General features: G+C 37.7%; 2 protein-coding genes across 25 annotated transcripts in view; one reads left to right on the forward strand and one right to left on the reverse strand.

Moving 5' to 3' along the window:
• The window catches only part of Slmap (sarcolemma associated protein), a 140,755-nt gene extending 119,358 nt beyond the window's left edge, over positions 1 to 21,397 (reverse strand). For all 24 annotated transcript variants that reach the window (XM_010612753.2, XM_010612751.2, XM_033756942.1 and 21 more), the window contains exon 1: positions 20,608 to 21,397. In XM_010612753.2, coding sequence (XP_010611055.1) covers positions 20,608 to 20,805 — 198 coding nt within the window. In that variant the 5' untranslated portion in view covers positions 20,806 to 21,397. The remainder of the gene's footprint in view (positions 1 to 20,607) is intronic.
• Positions 21,231 to 21,403, forward strand: part of LOC117283621 — a 10,692-nt gene continuing 10,519 nt past the window's right edge. The window contains exon 1 of the mRNA XM_033757015.1: positions 21,231 to 21,365. Coding sequence (XP_033612906.1) covers positions 21,231 to 21,365 — 135 coding nt within the window. The remainder of the gene's footprint in view (positions 21,366 to 21,403) is intronic.

Consider the following 21,403-nt stretch of genomic DNA (forward strand, 5'->3'; position numbering starts at 1 on the left):
GAGACGAAAAGCTTGGCTTGCATCCTCAGCACCTTTATTTATAGTGTAGACAAGGAAATGGAAAGGGGATGCCTAATCAGAACAGGGAGAATGGCTAGGGTCTGCAGGAGACAATGCTTAATGTTTCTCTGGAGAATGGGTGGGAAGTAAGATAGTCCTCTTCTTGGCCAGGCACACCCTCCATGGGAGGAGGCAAGTTAGGCCTGGCCATAGTGATCTACAGCGCATTGCTCCCAGCAGGGAAATGCTGTAAGACATTAATCTGACATGATTCTTTTTGGATATGACCACAAAAATACAGGCAACAAAAGCAAAAATTAATATATAGGATTACACCAAACTGAAAAGCTTTTATACAGCAAAGGAAACAATCAACAGAGAGAAGAGACAACTTGCAGAATGAGAGAAAATATTTGCAAACTATTTCTTGAATTAAGGATTTCCAGAACATATAAGGAACTGAAACAGTTCAATAGCAACAACAAAACATTTAAAAACAGGCAAATAGATGAGCATGCCTGTAATTCCAGCACTCAGGAGGCTGAGACAAGATGATCACAATGAGCCTGGACTACCTAGGCGCTCAAGGCTAGAGTGAATTACATAGCAAGACCCTGTCACAAAACAGCATACCCCTGGGGGCTGGGGATTTAGCTCACTGGTGCTGCTGCCTGCCTCATAAGTGCAAGGTCCTAAGTTCAACCCCCAGTATCAAAAAAAAGCACTCCCCCAAAAGGCAAATAACCTAAAGAAACATTTTTTTAAAAAAATACACACATAAGCAACAAGTATATTCTTAAAAGTTCAATGTCACTAATCATTAGGAAAATGCCAATCAAAACCACAATGAAATATCATCTCACCCCAGTTAGAATGGCTATCGTGAAAATGCCAAAAAATAAATACTAACAAGTATGCAAAGGAAGGGGAAATCTTACACACTGTTCACAGGAATGTAAATTAATACAACCATTATAAAAAGTATTAAGAGCATGAAGTTTCCTAAAAAACTAGAAATAGAATTAAAGTGTGATCCAGCTATCCCACTATTGGCTACATATACAAAGGAAATTCAGCCAGCAGGCCAAAAATACACCTGCATCTGCACATTTATGGTAGCACTATTCACAACTGCAAAGATATGGAATCAGCCTAACTGCCCACTGATGGATGGATGGGCACAGAAACTGTGGTATATACACACAACAGAATATTATTAAGGCAAAAGAAATTCTGTCATTTACAGCAATCAGACAAAAAATGGAGGAAATTATGTTAAGTGAAATAAGGCACAGTAAGACAATATCATGTGTTCTTGCTTATATGTAGAAGTCAAAACACTTATCTTGAAGTACAGTCTAGAACAGTGGTTACCAAAAGATGTGGAGAGAGAGGGATGGAAATAAGGTAGTTAATGAGTACAGGGGTGCAGCTGTAAAGGCAGAATAACTTCTAAGTGGTATAGCACGACAGAATGACAGAATGTTTATTATCCTCATCTAGACATAAGTGTACACACTTATTGAAATGTCACACTGCACCTAATAAACATGTACAAATGGAACTTCCAGGAAGACGGCAGAGTTGTGAGTAGAGGCGAATCAGCTTCCCTGAGATTTGGAGCCCAGATACTGGAATATAGCAACATGAATAAGAGAAGAAGTATGCGAAAGGGTCCCCAGGACCCAGCAAGGATCTGAAGCAAGAATTAGAGCCCACGGGAAGAGCAAAGAGAGGGACCCCAACTCAGAAAAGGGAGGTAGCAAATGGCACTTTCTCCCCAGACCTCAGCTCGTGGTGTAAGAAAGGCAGCTCAAAGCTACAGAGGCACAGTGACTATAGGGGACACAAGAGGCCTCTATGGAGAAATGCATCAGTGGAACAGAGCAGTAGACACTGGACTGCAGTAGTGGGTGAGTGATTCCAATTCAAACATCCCCAGGAATCTGTCATTTTCTGGGCTGTGCTTGACACTGTTGTTATTACTAATTGTACTATTCTAGCCAAGATGACATAGTTATTCTAATCAGTTGTTCTTCCTTATAAGCCAAAATCAAGATTGTCTGAGGTCATAAACAATACTATAGGCCAGTACCAAAGGACCAGGAGCTAGGTCAAATAGGCAGCAACTTCTCATCCCCAATAAATTGAAGAGATAGGAAGTTCCAACAGACTCAAAAGCCAAAAACTAGCTATACCTAGAAGAAGACTCTGAAAAATACTCATTTCTTAAGGAGTTCTAGACACTAGCAAGAAAGCTACCTACCACAAGCAATTTATAAGCATCAATACAGAAACAAACAAACAAACAAAAAAACCTGAAAATGAAAAGACATGGAAATAAGATGCAACCCCAAACTTTCAGCTCACCCAAGGCAAAACCTGGCGCAGTGCAGAGGAACAATTAGAAAGCTACGCACCTGAACTCTGAAATGGTAACAACAGATGTAACCAAACAGATGAATGAGGCTCTAGAAAAAAAAATCAAACAGAAATAATTTTCTAAATAAATACCTAAAGAGATGATCACCTGAAAGACATGGTGAGTGAACCTAGAGTAGATTAAAAAAAAAAAAAATTGAGGGCTAAAAAAAATTGAGGGCCAAGGAAAATGTTGGAAACCATGAATGCCCAACATAGGAAAGAAACAGAATCCATGAAACAGATTTAAACAGATATTCAGGAGATTAAAAATTTATTGCAAGTAGCAGCAGAATGAACCAATATATGCAGCAGAATCAACCAATGTGAGGAAAGAATATCAGATCTAGAACACAGGTTTGCAGTTAGCAAATATGAAAGATATCTTAAAAACAGCAAGGGACCATGAAAAATCAATCCAACAGCTGCTAGATGATGCAAAGAAGAAGAAACTAAATTGATGAAAAAAGCAGAAACAGTGCAAATGATACAAAAAAACTTGTTCACAGACATAATGGCAGAAAACTTTCAAAGCAGGGAAAAAGAATTTGATACACAGATAAGGCATATAGAACTTCAATTAGCCATGATTAAAAAAAAAAAAAGAAAAAAAAAACACTCTACACCAAGGCATATAATAGTCAAATTCTAGGAATTCAACACAAGAAAAGAACATTAAAAGCTGTTAGAGAAAAGAAACAAACCACCTATAAAGGATAGTCCATCCAAATAACAGCAGACTTCTCAACACAAACCTTTAAGTCATAGAGAGCTTGGAATGAAGTATTTCAAGCCCTAAAAGAAAATAACCTCCAGCCCAGATTGATGTTCTCTGCAAAACTATCTTTAAAAATCGGTGGAAATATAGGATACTTCCACGACAAAGAACACCTGAAAAAATTCATGACCAACAAATCAGCACTCTGAAATGTTCTGAAGGATATTCTAGAAAGAAATAATGAAGACTACAACTTTATGAACCCCAATACAATGAATCCACTGGGCAAGGCAAGCAATTAAACAGAGAGGAAAGAAAAGGAACCTATAACAGGAAAATTATAAAACAAAGATAAGTCAAAACATACTAGCTATAACCATCAATGTGAATGATTGGTTCACCAATCAAAAGAAACAGATTGGTGGAATGGATTAAGAAATGAAATACAATAATGTGCTGTATGCAAGAAACACGTTTAATTCAAAAACAAATTCATAGACTGAAAGTCAAAGAATGAAAAAGATACTCCATGCAACAGGATCCCAGAGAAAAGCAGGACTAGCTATTCTATTTACAAAGTGGATTTCAAACCAAAACTTATTAAGAGAGACAGAGAAGTTCACCACATCCTTGTGAAATAGAACAATCTAAGAGGGAAAGATAGCAGTCATAAATATATACGCACCAAATACCAGTACCTAACTATATAAAAAATATTAACAGATATGAAGAATCAAATAAGCATTAATACAATTATAATAGGGGACAACAATACCCCCACTGTCACAAATAGACAATTAGACAAAAAAAAAATCCATAAGGAAATATCAGAACTGAAACAAACCTGGGAACAAATGGTCTTAGTAAATATCTATAGAGTATTCTACCCCACACATCAGAATACACATTCTTCTCAGCTGAACACAATACATTCTCCAAAACAAACCACATACTAGCTATTAGAAGAGCTAATAAATGCAAAGGAATTGAAATTATCTCATGCATATTATCAGACCACAGCACAATGAAACTGGAAATCAATGGCAAAAGAAACCACAAAATCTTCACAAACACATGGAAATTAAATAACACCCTCCTGAACAATCAATGGTCCCAGTTGACTTGAAGAAATTTAATAGTTTCTACAATTAAACCAAAATGCCAATAAAAATACTGGAACTTACGGAATGCAGTGAAAGCACTCCTATGAGGGAAATTTATAGCGATGAATTCCCACACCATAAAAACATAGTGAGCTCAAATAAACAACATAATGTTGAACCTCAAGCTACTAGTAAAAGAAGAGTGAGTGAAATCCAAAGCATGTATTAGGAAGGAAATTATAAAAATCAGACCAGAAATTAAGGCAATTGAGAAAAAGAAAATAATACAATGAATCAAAGAGCTGGTTTTTGAAAGATTAAATAAAATTGACAGGGCCGAGGATTCAGTTCAGTGACACTGTGCCTGCCTCACAAGCATAAGATCCTGAGTTTAATCCCTGATACTGGAAAAAAAATAAACGTGAAAACCCCTTAGCCAACCTTATCAAAAAAAGGGAAAGACTCAAATCCATGCAATTAGGAATAAAAAGGATACCAAAACCAGAAAAGGATCCAACCAAAACAGTGAGGTCAATTTTCCTAATGAACACAGATGCAAAAATCCTCAGTAAGATACTTGCAAACAGAATGCAGCAAACCATCAAGCAGGTTATATACCATAACCAAATAGGATTCATCTGAGAGATGCAAGGATGGTTCAACATGCACAAATCAATAAATGTAATATACCATATTAACAGAACCAAGTACAAAAACCACATGATCATCTCAATAGATACAGAAAAAGAATTTGGCAAAGTCCAACACCCACTCATGATAAAAAACACTACTGAATATTGGAACAGGTCTTTATCCCAAACTGATAAAAGCTATCTATGCCAAACCAACAGTCAACGTCATACTAAATAGTCAAAAACTGAAAAAACTTTCACTCTAAAATCAGAAACAAGACAAGGATGTCCACTAACACCACTCTTATTCAATATAGTTTTATAATGTTTTATTCAATAATGTTTTCAATGATGTTTTATTCAATAAAATATTAGAGAAAAGAGACAAAAAATAAAAGGAATAAGGATAGGAAAGGAAGAAGTAAAATTATCATTATTTGTGGACGAGATGATACTCTACCTAGAAGTCCCCAAAAATTTCACAAAAAGACTTCTAGAATTAATAATCAAATTCAGTAACATAGCTGGATACAAAGTCCACAATAAAAAATCAATAGTATTCCTATACAAAAATAATGAATTCATTGAGAGGAAATTAAGGAAACAATACCTTTAACAATAGCATCCCCCCAAAATGAAATACCTAAGAATCAATCTAACAAAGTAAAAGACCTTTATAATGAAAACTACAGTACTCTAAAAAAGGAAATTGAAGAAGATATCAGACAATGGAAAGATATCCCTTGTTCTTGAGTAGAAAGAACCAGTAAGTGAAAATGGCCATGCTTTCAAAATTGTTATACATACTTAATGCAATTCTGATCAAAATACCAATAGCATACCTCACAGAATTCGAGAAAACAATCATAAAATTCATTTGAAACTAGAAGAGACCTAGAATAGCAAAAGAATAGCAAAATTCTGGGCAACAAAGGCAAGGAAAGGGCCATCACAATCCCTGGCCTGAAATTATACTACAAAGCTTAAATGATAAAAAATAACATGGTACTACCAGCAAAAAACCCAGACCCAAGGACCAATGAAACAAACTGAAAGATGTAGAAACAACTTCAAACACACACAGCCACTTTTTTTTTTTTTTTGAGACAGGGTCTATGTAGTTCAGACTGGCCTCAAACCCACTATGTAGCCTATGCTGGCCTTGAACTCATAATGATCCTCCTGCTTCAGCCTCCCAAGTGCTGGGATTACAGGCACGAGCCACCACACTGGGCAGCTACCTTATCGTTGACAAAGTGGCCTTCACTGGAAGAAAGACAGCCTCTTTAATAAATGGAGCTAAAAAAAACTGGCTTTTCATATGCCAAGGATTAAAACTACATCTCTATCTCTCACCATGCACTAAACTAAAATTGAAATTAAAAAAAAAAAACACAAATAACTCAGACCCCTCCAAATTTAAAGACCCAAATAACCAAATATGAGTATCTGAAATGAACAGAAACTTCTCAGATGAAGTAGAAACTGCAAATGAATATATGAAAAAATGTTCAACATCACTGGTCATTTATGAAATGCAAAGTAAAAATAATGCTGAGATTCCATCTCACTCCAGAAAGAATTCAACCAATAACAAATACTAGAGGCTCTGTGGAAAAAAAGGAATCTTCTCAACTGGTGGTGGACGTGTAGACTGGGGCAACCACTGTGGAAATCAGAATGGAGAGTCCTCAAAAAAATAAAACTAGAGATTCTTTGACCCAGCTATTACCCTTCTTGGTATCTTTCCCCCAAAATTAAAAGCATCATACCACAGTGACAGACTGATACTCACATTTATAGCAGCACAATTTGTAATAGCTAAATCTTGGTTGGATATAGCCCAAATGCCTATCAACTGATGAATGGATAAAGAAGATGTGGGTTTTTTTTTATAACAGAGTGCTATTCTGCCATAAAGAATGGCAAACTATGCTGGGCGTAGTGGTGCACGCCTGTAATCCAGCACTCAGGAGGCTGAGGCAGGAGGATCGTTGTGACTTCAAGATCAGCCTGGGCTACATAGTAAGTTCCAGGTCAGTCTCAACTATGTAGTGGGACACTGTCTCAAAAAACAAAACAAAACAAAAAGCAAACTTGAGACATTTCTAAGTAAATGGATGCACCTTGAGACCATACCCTTAAGTGAAATATATTGAACACACATATTGATCTATATAACAGCAGTAACAGTGCTAAAAGCATCCTATACCAAGTACATGTCAGCATTATAGCTGAAGAAGCTCATGCTCAAGAAATGTAGCACCCATCTCTGCAGCTGACCACTTCTGTGGCATGATATGGCTAAGGCTCTAGCATCAAAATCTCCCAACCTGGACTCCCAGACTTTGAAGAATTTTATGAGACTCCAATGCCCTTACAATACACTGCTGTTCTACTTAAATCAGCTATAGGCAGTGACTAGGGCACACAACTAAAACATGCTTTTCTGGTCTAAACTGCTATCACTCTGGTTTCATGCCCTTTTTTTTTTTCCTACCTGGGATTGAACTTGGGACCTGGCACTTGCAAGGCAGGTGGAGGCACCACTGAATAAAGTCCTTGGCCTTATGCCTTTTAAATGTGGGCTTTTACATACTAGTGACACCTATTTTCTTTTCTTTTTTGGTTCCTGAGATTAACCTCAGGACCTTGTGCTTGCAAGGCAGGCAGTAGAACCACTGGGCTAAATCCCCAACCCTAGTGACACTTATTTTCTACTCTAGATTCTTTATTATTTATTTTTTTATTTTTTGAGACAGAATCTCTGGTTATGAAGACTATGCTGACCTAAAACTCATGACCTCAACCTACAGAGTGCTAGCTAGGATTACAGGCACGTGCCACCACATCTGGCTCTACCCTAAGTCTCTAGGTTCTAATTCTAGTCTCCCTTCCTAGACAAACATGCCATACTTTTTATTTATTTTATTTTATTTTTTTGGTACCTGGGATCGAAGTCAGGACTTTGTGCTTGCAAGGCAGGCAGCAGAACCACTGAGCTAAATCCCCAACCGCTATGCCATACTTACCTTGATCACAAGTGCTTTTAATTCCATGTAGAACTTAATTGTTTCCTAATTTTTTTTATGCCAGTTAGCTTTTGCTTCCCAATTAAACAATAAACTTGAAGACTGAAGCAAAATCTTTTAGGGTTTTTTTGGTACCAAGGATCAAACTTGGGTCCTTGAGCTTGCAAGGCAGGCAGTAGAACCACTGAGCTAAATCCCTGGCCCTAAAGTAAAATATTAATACACTACCTTCACTATGCACCATCTTACGCATTATAGGATGTTTTCTGATGACTAGTTTTATCTTTTTTTTTTTTTTTTTTTTTTTTTTTTTTTGGTACTGGGGATCGAACTCGGGTCGCGGCGTTTTCGAGGCAGGCAGCGGAACCACTGAGCTAAATCCCCAGCCATAGACTTTTATCTTTTAACTTACTAAACTTTAACTCCTAATCCTCAAGTAAGAATCAAGTATGGTACTTATTTTTCTTGCTTTAGAGGGAACAAACTTAATAGTATTAAACAATAGACACTAGTTTAACTTTAACACACTTAAAAGTTTCACACATTCAAAATAATTTACTTGTTTAGGAGATTCTAAAGGTGGACATATAAAGAAGAAATTTTAATAATGCAAAAGCAGTGACAGAATATAAACATACAGATATTACTATGCAAACACTGCCAACTAAAGCAATGACAGAAAATTATATAGCTACAAGTTATTGGGTACTTACCCTATGACAGATATCCTGTTAAGTCCTTTACCTAAATTTGCATTAAATTTTTACAACACTCTTATGAAGTGAATTCCATTATTATCCTGATTTTCTGGTCATTCATTCATTCATTTATTTTTATAGTGCTAGAGACCAAACCCAGGGCCTCATGCACATCAGGCAAGTGCTCTAACAGTGAGCTACACTACCAGCCCTAGGCTGTTTCAGACAATGAAAAAAAGCAAAAGTAGAGATTCCCCAGGGTCATACATTTGGCAAGCAGTACAGACACAATTTTTTTTTTTTGAGATAGGGTCTTGCTATACAGTTCAGGGTGGTCTTGAACTCATTATGCAGACCACGCTGGCCTCAAACTTGCAACAGTCTTCCATCCTCAGCCTCCAAGTGCTGGATTACAAGGGTGCACCACCATGCCTGGCTACAGCCATAATTTTAACTCAAGTAGTCCAACTGCAAAAAATTTAAATCCACTGCTTCCAATCAGGCCTCTGACAACAGTGCTCAACTTTGTGTCTCAGAGATCTGACAGCATTTCTATTTTCACTACCTCAATTCTGTTAACTTTTTGATTTGCATTTTCCAGAATACATCATTCTCTTTCAGACTTTTCTGCCTTAAATACATGCTGTTCCCTCAGGCTAGAATATACCACTATATTTTATCCAGCTAGAAAACTCTACTCACTCTAACCAGTAGCTTAAAACAATACTGGATAAAGAGACCCTGTCTCAAAAAAAATCTCTGTGAAGTCTTCAAACTTCCTACAGTTTCTGCCCCCAATTCCTGGGGGAAGGAAGACATCATTCTGTTAGCTTTCTGGAAACAATGATTCACAGATACTTCTACTGTAGTACTTATTTGTATTGTGACTATATCTTTGCAGAACTACATACTGTAGTTCTGTAGTGCAGTGCACTACATTGCACTGCAAGAATTAGACACGGAAACATTAAAGACTGTCCAATAGTCCCAGTTTAATTTAAACTACAATAAATACTATCTCTAAACAAAATAGCATCATTTGTTCTAATAGTATTTTATCCTTTATATACCTGCACACATCAAAGATTCATTGATGCGTAAAATTATTATCTTATACTTCTTAGGTTCAGATTGAGACAGTAAATCTATCTTACATTTTTCAATTCTCACATTAAAGACTAGCACTACAACTTCTCAGTAACTGTATCTACCTAGCAACAAATATGTTAAAGCAAACACATTCTCCACCTACATTTGTTAAAACAAAGGTCTAACCAAGAGTATGACATTCACAATAAGGAAGCTGAGACAAAAATAAAATTATACTGTACTTCAAAAGCTGCCGACTTCTGAATAATTGTTTACTGCATCCCAATCTGCTTTCATTAAACTATTACTCCATCTAATTTCTTTTTTTTTTCTTCAGTACTGGGGATTGAAATAAGGACTTCATGTATGCTAGAAAAATGCTCTACCCCTGAGCTACAGCCTTTTTTTTTTTTTTTTTTTGTAGGCAGGGACTGGCTAAATTGCCCAGGCTAGCCTGGATCTTGTGATCCTCCTGCTTACGTCTCCTGAGTAGCTAAGATTACAGCTACACCATGACATCCAGTTAACACTTCTTTTGTAAAATAGCCTTTTGAGATATAATTTACATACTATATCCAATTGCCTGTTTAAGATACATGTGAGTGTCATGCAACCATCACCATAATCAACTTTTCATTTCCATAATCTCTAAAAGAAACCTGTACCCATTTAGCAGTTACTCTCTGTATGAGGATCCTTGAGAAGTAGAACCAATAGCATGAGTATATAATTAAGTATATTATGAGCATAAGAATTGGCTCACGACTGTGGGACCTGGCAAGCCCAAAATTTGCACTATCAGGCTAGAGATCCAAGGAAAAGCTGCTTTTGTAGTCTTTAGTCTCGCAGCTCTATGAGGGCAGAATTCTTCTGGGGGTAAGGGAGGAAGCTTAATCTTTTTCCTAAAGCCTTCAACTGATTGAATGAGATACTCTCATATTATGGAGGGTAACAGGCTTTACTTGGATCTACTTGTTTGTTTACTGGGGGGGGTGCCAGGGATCAAACTCAGGACCTTGCGCTTGCGAGGCAGGCGGCAGAACCACTGAACTAAATTCCTGGCCCTGGATCTACTAGTTTAAATGTTAATCATATCTAAGAAAAAACTTCATAGCAACATCTAAATAGCCATTTGACCAAAAACTGGATACCACAGCCTAGTACATTCCCCATCACATTCCCCATTACCCCAGCCCCAAGCAACCACTAATCTACCTTCTATCTCTGTGAATTTGTCTATTCTACACATTGCATATAAACAGAATCATAAAATGTGGCCTTTTGTGTCTGGTTTCTATCACTCAAGATAGTGTTTTCAAGGCTCACCCATGCTGGAACATGTATCACTATTCTTTTTGTTTTTGTAAATTATACTCCATTATATTGTATACCACATTTTACTTATACATTCATTAGTTGGTGGTTATTCAGGCTGTTTTTACTTATTGGCTATTAGGAATAATGTTGCTGTAAGTATTCATGTACACACTTTTTATGTGTAGACATGTTTTCATTTCTGTTTGATATATACCTAGGTGTGGAATTGTTGGGTCGTAAAGTAACTCTACAAAAAAAAAAAAACCACGGGAATTGAACTCAGGTCCTTGCGCTTACAAGGCAGGCAGTAGAACCACTGAGCCAAATCCTCGGCGCCATGTTATACAAATTTTTAAAACTCAAAACTAAAAAGTTTGCTGGGCATGATGGCACACACCTGTCTCAGCACTAGGGAGGTTAAGGCAGGAGGATTGCTAAGAGTTCAAGGCCAGCCTTGGATACACAGAGAAACCTTGTTTCAAGAAAAAAAAAAAACCTGAAAAGTTTGTTTATCCTATAAATCTAACTTCCATAGCTATACTGGTAACATATAGCATGATCTTATTTTCTATCCCTGATTTTTAGAAATGGAAAAAACTTTATAAATAACATGTAATATTATACTTACTATTTCTATATTCAAAGAGGAGCTGGGAGTATAGCTCAGTGGTAGAGTGCTTGTCTAGCATGAGCCATGAGGCCCTAAATTCAGTTCCCAGCACAAAACAAACAAACAAGCAAACAAAACAAACAATGACCGAATAAGTTTTGCCAAGCCTGTTTCATTCATTTGTATATATATCCAAATCCCAATCAGTTACCTACATGTAAGCCTAAGAAAAAATATTTTGTTGTTAGGAATAGTAGACGTTTAGAAAAATGTAAGCTAACTTAGAGAAATCATTAACTTGTATTCTTTCAATATGCACCAGAAAATAACAGCTTAAATTACCTTTCAAAATGGCAAAAAATGCTAGGCACGGTGTCACACGCCTGTAATCCCAGCACTTGGGAGGCTGAGGCAGGAGGACTGCCATGAGTTCAAGGACATAATGAGTTCAAGGCCAGCCTGAACTGCATAGCAAGACCTGTCTCAAAAAAACCAAAAAGAAAAAAAGAAAAGAAAAAAAAAGGTCAAAAAACACATTTTCATTATAATTGTTCAGTCCATAAGATAGCTCAGAATGAATATCTCCTACTTGTCTTTTATTTCAGGGGTTGGGGTATCTAGAGTCTAGTTCTAACTTGCATAGTTGATGACCACTAGATGACCTTGTACAAATAACAATCTAAACGTAACAAACCTTTTGGATAAAAAGAAGCCAGCCTGCAGCTGTTCTTTTTTTTTTTAATGTTATACACACAAATGAAATAAGAAAGCCCTCTAAATATTTACAAAGTTGCCCCAATAAAGTATTACTCTACATGAGAAAAGACATATATATGAAAACTGAAAGCTAATATCAATCACAAGGTTAGACAAGATTATCAAAATAACAAAGTGTCTTACACATTGTAAATTCTTAAAAGTAATGATTTGTACAAAGACTACCTATTGGCAATTGAAGCCATGATTTCAAATTGAGACTAACTTAAATGGCCTTTTTTTTTTGGTTACCAGGGATCGAACTGAAGACCCTGCACTTGCAAGGCAGGTGGCATCACTCAGGAGGTGGCACCACTGAGCTAAATCCCCTGCCCTTAAATGCCCTTTTGTCCTGTGAGTCACCATAGGTTTGCAGAAATACAGACTACTCCATTGTTTACACTTCACTCATTCAAACATCTATATAGTGCCTGTTCTCTTGTTCTTAAGAGCTCCTATGTGATAGGATAATACTACATTTTCATTACAGTTACTTCGGTGTCCATATTCCATAATGAAGTTATATACAAAGTTTTACAGATGTATAGAAAATGAAGCAATTAGGGAAAGTAAAAAATATGAGAAAATGAAAAAATGGAAATAAAGTTTTTGTAAATAGGGAAGGGAGGAGGGGGTGAAGAGAGGGCAGGGGTATGGGGAAAAATTAAGAACCAAGACCTGTCATGTAAAGGCACAAGAGACCAATGATGAATGTAACCGTACTATATACCTACAAGGGTACAAATAAACGCAATGAGAAAAAAAAAAAAAGAAAATGAAGCAATTAATTATTTAGTTAGTGATAGAGAAAGTTTCATATTTGAACTAATCCTCAAGGGATGAAGGTGAAAAGTCATTCTGAAGAGAAAATAGCTAAGGGGCACTTGTTCCCAACAACACTGTCACATAACTGGCAGATGAGTTTGGGATGAAGGGAAAACAGTCACAGAAGATGAAATTGGAAAAAGGAAAATGAGACAGATTTTAGTACTACACATTAATGGATTAATAAAAGATTTTTGCACAGGGGTGCATAGTACCAGTAAAAGAAGCATGAGCCCCTGGAAAGGAAGGAGCACTGAGAACATTTTAGAGCTAGTAAGTACCACCCTTTTTCTTGATTCAAGTAGCTATCAACTCTAAATCCTAAATGACAGATGCTCTCCTCTCTATTTACCAAAGAGAAAAGATACTAAGCTCTAATATAAATACTACTTAAGAAAACCAAATAGGAAAACAAAAAGGTAAAGAGTGAATTTAATCTAAAGAGTAAAGTCAAACCTAAGTGGGGGAAAAAATGATTTAAGTGTATATACCATCTCATTTCAAAATAATAGCTTTTTTTTTTTTTTTTTTTTTTTTTTTTTTTTTTTTTTTTTTTCAGTTTTTTCATTTTTTTGGTACCAGGGATTGAACTCAGGACTTTTTGCTTGTGAGGCAGCTGGTGGCACCACTGAGCTATATCCCCAGCCCCTCAAAATAATAGCTTTTAACAACTCAAAATAATAGTTAAAATACTTTTAACAACTCAAAATAATAGTTAAAATATTTTATCACCTTTCCACTAGTATTATAAAGATGGAATGAAATGCATGTGCTTTGGATATAAAATTTTTTTCTTTTTAATGTACTAAGGATCAAACCCAGGGCCTCATGCATGCTACAGAAGTGCTCCACCACTGAGCTACATCTCCGTACTACCACCTGTCTCTCTACACACATTCACATTAACGTGCCTTAAAAGTAATGTGTCAAATAAATAACTTTCATAAAAACTTAATGGTTGGGCTGGGGATTTAGCTCAGTGGTTCCTCCGCCTGCCTCAGAAGCCAAGGGACCCGAGTTCTATCCCCAGTACCAAAAAAAAAAAACCTTAATGGTCATTTTACTTCTGTTAACAAAACAACAGCTATCTGTTAAAATGCATACAAACAAAAATCAGTGAAGTGAATATATGATCTGCTACTCTCTCAAAAATTCAGGCCAGGATCTTTGTAGTCATGTTTAGATATGTGAAGAAAATGGAAAGAAAGAATCTTGGCTTCTTTCTTTACAATGTCACTGGAACATGCCATCTCATTCTATTCCTTTGCTTAAGCAATTCCTCTCACCCAAAGATACTTCCTTTGACTATCTATTCTTCCCTTTTAAAAAAAGTTTCAAGGTCTAAGGACTTGTGCTGTAGTTCAATGGCAGAGCACTTGCCTAGCATGCACAAGGCCCTGGGTTCAATGGGGTGGGAGGAAACGGAGCCCTAAGGTCAATAAAATCTTAAATTCTTACAGTATTTCTCAATTTAAGTCCTAATGAACACATGAAAATTTTTTTTCTTTTTGGTACTGGAGAGCAAACTAAGGACCTTGTTCTTGTAAGGCAGGCATGTGCCGCTGAGCTAAATCCCCGGCCCTTGGACACATACATTTAATACAGTCCCATCTTCACTTTCTAGCATTTAATGCATTTCATTCTTTAGTCTATGCCTTTATAAAAATTCACATCCTATCTCAATGGTTACAGAGCCTTGGAATGGCACAGTGGTTACAAACTTGGGCTCTAGACTCTCAAGAATCAAAATACCTGGACTCAAATCTCAGCTCTACAATTTACAAGGCATGTAAGCTTGGGCAAGTTAACCTAACCTAATCTCTCTGCACCTTGATTCCCTCACATCATGTAGGGAAAAATAAGCATCTGTCTCATAGATTGAAGATTAAATAAATTAATATGTAAAACACTTAGAAAGGGGCAGTGTTGGGTGGGGGATTTAGCTCAGTGGTTCCGGAGCCTGCCTCGCAAGCATAAGGACCTGAGTTCAATCCCCAGTACCACCACCAAAAAAAAAGACATTCTATTTTGGGCCGGGGACTTAGCTCAGTGGTTCCAGTGCCTGCCTTGCAAGCACAAGAGTTCGATAACCAGTACCAAAAAAAAAAAAAAAGAAAGAAAGAAAGAAAAGGGCAGTGTTTATTTTATTTATTTTGAATTTTGGTACCAGGGATTGTACTCGGGCCCTTGTGCTTCCGAGGCAGGCAACAGAACCACTAAGCTAAATCCCCGGCCCAGGGCACAGTGTTTAGTTAGTGCATGTTAAGTTGTTACTGTTTTCCCTGCTTTAGGCCGCTCTACAGTTGTCACTCTTCCTTAAACAGTGGTTTTGATACATCAGTGCTCTGCTCACAACTCCTCACAACTCTGGCCTCTAGGTGCACTTTTGGGGGGGTTCTGGGGATCAAACTCAGAACCTTGCACTTGCAAGGTAGGCAGTGGTACCACTAAGCTAAATCCCCTGCCTTCCTTCGTCACTAATAACATGAAGGCCCAAGAAGTCCTTATCTTGGTAAAGCCACTCCACAGCTCAGCTTTATTTACTCAACATCCACTTTATACAAAATAGCAGGAAACAGAGAGATATAAGGCAGAATCCCTCTCCTCTAGGGTCTGATATTTAATTACAAAGACAAGACACACAGAATAATGTCCACCCAAGCTGCTCTCAAAACAGAACTCTCCAATCTATAAAACAGAATGTGTTTCTCAGCATTGGGAAGCTCAATCAAAATTTTCTGGTTTTGTTTTATTCCACCCAAATTCCCTGGAAACAGATAACTAAAAACAAACAAGCAAATTTGTCCTAACTTGCATCTATCCACACTGATTTATTATTATTTTTAAATAGGGTGTCCCTATGTAGTTCAAACTGGCCTTGAACTTACTATGTAGTCCAGGCTGGCTGCAAACTCACAACAGTCCTCCTGCCTCAGTCTCCTGAGTGCTGAGATTACAGACGTGTACCTCCACACCTGGCTCTCCATATCAATTTTAAAGTCTAATTCAAACATCATCACTCTTGTATCACATTATTTCAATTAACTGCTTTCATGGTGTGTAACCAACTTCTTTGTCCAACATATACAATATACTCTTAGAAAAAAAAAACACTTCTTCCAAGTTCCTGCCCCCTTACCACCACTCCCTGTCGTGGTAAAACAGGTGCTCAAATTTATACATTGAACTTAAGAAAAAAAAGTGAGACTGGCAACAGACAACTATTATTACTAAATAAACTACAGTGAGACTGGAAGTCTACTGTTGTACGCTACTGCATCAACCAGTTCCTAAAGCTGTAAATCAAATAAGGTCGTCCAAATCACAAGTCCATTCACGATCCCTTTTGTGTGACTTCCATATGAATTGATTTGCTTGCTCAGTTCTATTTGAGTCAACTGAAGAATTAATAAGCATTCTATTATCTACTAATTTGAAGAGTTTGGACTCCAAAAAAGAGGAAAGGATGATACACAGAGCCAGCATTCAAACAGGGCAACTGTTACAACCCTGAGAAGATGATTTGGGAAAGATTAGTAAATTCTACTTTGTGGCAAACCTGTCACCCTCCAACATGCAGATTTAAGTACAGTAAGACATTCTGTTAATTCAGCATTAAAAAGTGTCACCTACATTTTCATCTGCTTATATTTTACAAATTTTCTACAACATGTATTACTTGAATAATCAAGACACTTCAAATATTCATCATTTCTTCCAGTTTTTAATGGACCTCCCATAACAGCCAATGTAAAATGTAAGTCACCCACAAACTAAGTCAATCAAAAATATTGCTTCAATTTTCCATGTCTCAGATAAAATGTCTATTTTGACAAACATTGTTTTTTGGTACCAGAGATTGACCTTACACTTGGGAGGCAGGTGGTGGAACCACTGAGCTAAATCCCCAGCCTCTATTTTAACAAATTTATCAATTTCATTAGTTTTGTTTTTGTTTTTGGTTTTTAGTTTTTTTGAGACAGGGTCTCACTATGTAGTTGAGACTGACCTGGAACTCACTATGTAGCCCAGGCTGGTTTCAAACTCATAGCAATCCTCCTGTCTCAGTCTCCCGAGTACTGGGATTAAAGGTGTGTGCCACCACACCCAGCCCTTTTTTGGGTTTTTTGAGGCAAGGTTTACCTTGCCAACCCTGAACTCACTATGTAGCACAGGCAGGCCTTGAACTCACGGCAATCTTCCTACCTCAGCCTCCAGAGGGCTGGGATTACAGCTGTGCACCACTGTCCCTGGCTTCACTACCTTCTTAACACTCCACAGTACAATTACAAATCGCAAAACAACTAGATGGTTCCCTCTTCCCCTATAAACATCCTTCCGAAGTACTGAGTCCTTAATTAAAAGCCAGGCATAGAGTGCTAAGTGATTTACAAAAATATTTCAATCCTCAGAACAATCAAAGGGGAGGATGGGCCGGGGATTTGGCTCAGTGGTTCCACTGACTGCCTCGCAAGCACAAGGGCCTGAGTTCGATCCCTGGAACAAAAAAAAGTGGGGCAGGGGGTGAAGGGTATAGCTCAGTGATAGCACAAGTGCTTAGTATGCTCAAGGCCCTAGGTTGGATCCCTAACACACACACTAGTACTACAGTACCATAATGATTCCTACATGAGAAAACTGGGGCCTTCAAATGTTTAAAAAACAAACAACTTGCCTGGTACTTATAGAAAGGGATTCTTGTGTTACGTACAGAAATTGATCTCTTCTATTATGAGTCAATTATAGTAGCAATCCCCAACCTACATATTTCACATAGAAAGCAACAAATGATATTTAGTCAAATTGGTACATTCTAGCATCTGGCACACAGTAGATGCTCAGTAAAAACCTGTCTGTCCAAGCCAGGTGTGGTGGCGCATGCCTATAATCCCAGCACTCAGGAGACTGAGGCAGGAGAATCACTGTGAGTTCGAGACCAGCCTGGGCTTCATAGTGAGTTCCAGGTTCATAGTGAGACCCTGTCTCAAAAACCAAAAACCAAAACAAAGAAAAAAACCTGTCTGTCCAAACTAAAACTTCAAATAGTCAATTCCTAAAACAAGTCGATTACATGTAAGATCTGAAAGGTTATTTGTTTTAACTAGATTGACTAGAACAATAATCAATAATTATACCTACGCATAAAGTAATACCTCATGTTCTTCAATTTTATTTTTTGTACCAGGGATCAAACTCAGCACCTTGGTTTGCGAGGCAGGTAGCAGCACCACCGATCTAAATCCCCGGCAATAGACTCATATTCTAAATGTTATTTTAGCTAGTAAAGCAGAAGGAAAGAGTGAAAATGGTAGGAATAAATGAATCTTACTCTACAAATGTAAGTGTTTTTTTTCTTCTTTTCTTGCAGGGCTAGGAATCAAACCCAGGGCCTTGTATATAAGAGGCAAGCACTCTACCACTGAGTTATACCCCCAACACAAAGGTAAATTTTTCTAAATAAAAAATTTAATTAAAAATGTTAACATGTCATCTAAATTCATAACTAAGCATTATCTATTCCTAGTCACTTCAAAATAACCTGTGAGGATGCCAGGCGTGGCAGCAGACACCTGTAATCCCAGCACTGAGGAGGCTGAAACAGGAGGATCAGGATTACCTTGAGTTTGAGGCCAGACTGAACTACATACTGAGTTCAAGGTCAGCCTGAACTACATAGAGACCTGTCTCAAAACAAACAAACAAAAAACCTGTGAGGTTTTTAGTACAGCTATGCAAAGTACTATGCATGTACTCACTTCTTAAAATAAAAAAATCTGAGTTTCCTTTAATTGTTGAATCAAAGAAAGTATATTTGCAAGCTATGTAAGTAAATCTGTTATACAATTATATCCTAAGTGAACTTATGTACTACTCTAAGTGACCTGTTTCCCAGAGAAGTAAAAAGGCAAAAATATAAAAACTGCTTGAGTTAAGTCACCAGTAGTTAACTAACAGGTGGAATGATGAGCTCTACAAATATTCACTTTAAAGGATTACAGTTGACCTATGAAATATTGAGACACACAAAAGTCAGCTTCCAGGGAGATAAAGAAGTCTGTTCCACAGGTAAATGAACATCTGGTGTTATAGAGAAAAATTAACATACTTTTTAGGTCTCATCCTACACACAGAGTAGGTTACAGGTATTATGCAAGCACAGCACTTGGGAAATTTTTTCTCCTTTCTTTAAAAGCTGATTTACATAATAATTCCTAATTCAGTAGCTACAGAAGTATTGCTTTCTCTCTTCCTCTTGAGGTTCAGGTTTCTTTCATTTTAAAACACTATTCTTAAAAATAAATAAATAAATAAAAATAGAATACTATTCTTAAAACTCTTTAAGAAAAACTTAATCATTTAACGTGGAGGGGGCAAAAAGTCAGGAGATGAAACCTAAGCTATTTCTATTAATCTTATATAACTTAAAGTTGGAAGTGACTCAGTAGTTTAATTAAAACCCTAGGTTTATAGACAAAGATTAGTTCTTTGGTACACTTTACACACACATAACACTTTAAAAACCAAAAGGATCTTACTTTTGATTTCCTAAAATGTAAAAACGTGTAGAAAATTAGAGTGCCAACATAAAAATGCTAAAATGGCTACAATGAAAATGAAAAAGCACAAAAATAATCCTATATTTAAGTAATGTTATAACTGACAGAACTGGATATAATTTCAGAAAATTTGTAACACTAATATCTGAAAATCACCCTGTAAGTAGGCACTATTTAATAAGTGATGCAGGGAACAACAAAAAGTGATTTTCAAAAGCAATAGCTGTATGCTCACCTAATTTGTAAATGAAACTTGAAAATATAAAGTTACAGTTATCCACACTAAATTATTACTTGTGATTATTGCAAACTATTCCTGCAAGGGTAAATGTGTATCAAACCTTTCAAAAACATTAGCTTTACAGGAGGAATTATCATTACTAGAAAACCTCGAATGAACTCAACTAAAAGCTACGCGTTAACTACATTTCACCACCAGGCACTAGAGCCCCAGTGTAATACTGGCCAGATTCCCCGAATTGCTTTGGGAACTGCTTGCTACTTGCTTAATCAAGCACTGAACTGCAGATTCACCTTTCTAAAAAGACAGAAAGCAAGATGCCAAGTTTCACTATCTAGTTTTCCGAAATGAATTAGGGTTTGGGATTTCATTGGGAATGACAAAGTTATCAGGATGCCATCATCCTACTGAGGCATTTAATTACAATACTGTCTCCGTTTTCCATTCAACCAACTCAATTAAATTTCCACTAGAATTAGGCACAGAAAAAGTTGATCCCTGGCCTTGCTGGAAGTGTCCTCTGGGTGCAAACCCTGGGATCCTGCATACATTAGGCTTCTCAGACAGGACAGGAGAAAACAAAAAGATTGTTAATGTGGTGACATTACCTTGCCCGTCTTGTGATCAAACCAGACGAGAGCATGGTTCCTTGACAGCACTTTGCAATCAAAGGTGGCATTATTCTGTGCCGGTCGACAACGTGCCACTGAGCGGCCGATTTTGATGGGCTCGTCCAGGTAGACATGACGCTCCTGAAACGGGTGCGAGTTTGGGCGGCAAGTGAAGATGGCCAAGGCTGACGGCATCGAGGACAGACTAAGTTTGTCTTTCCTACCAGGGACAATGAGGTGTTCCTTCGGACTCGGAATGCTCTTCACAAGCCTATACCCCTATCCCCCCACCAAATTTTAAATTAAAACAAACTGCACATTGTCTAAGCATAACCAATGAACATTAGCAGCTCTTCACTTGGGTGGGAAGACAAGCCAGCGCAAACCCCATCACCTCCTTTAAAGCACAACAGCGCTCTGATCACAAAACGTCCCCTCAGTCCATCTTCCTTGGGAAGAAAAGGCTCAAACATCGGGCAGCTTCGGCCAAGAAAACTCCTGGAAGACAGTTTGGGGACTGGAGGTATCCAAGCAGATGAGTCACACACCAATTCTTGTGTTTTGTTTGAGATCGCGGCCGTTTCTCCCTCTCGGTGGCGGAAACGTTGCAGCACTGCAGCATGAAGGACGGGTCGGGTCGGTGCGGCCGGGAAGGTCTTTCCGGGCCGAAGGAAGGTGTAGCCGCGCCCCTCTGGGCAGCCACCGCCGCTCTTTCAGGGCCCGGGGAGGCGCGTGGCGAAGGGGACGTCGAAGGGGTCTAGAGGGCCAGCCGGACGGTCAGCATTGCCCCTGC

Source organism: Fukomys damarensis, unplaced genomic scaffold (assembly GCF_012274545.1).
Source record: "Fukomys damarensis isolate Sample0158 unplaced genomic scaffold, DMR_v1.0_HiC HiC_scaffold_28, whole genome shotgun sequence".
NCBI classification, from domain to species: domain Eukaryota; kingdom Metazoa; phylum Chordata; class Mammalia; order Rodentia; family Bathyergidae; genus Fukomys; species Fukomys damarensis.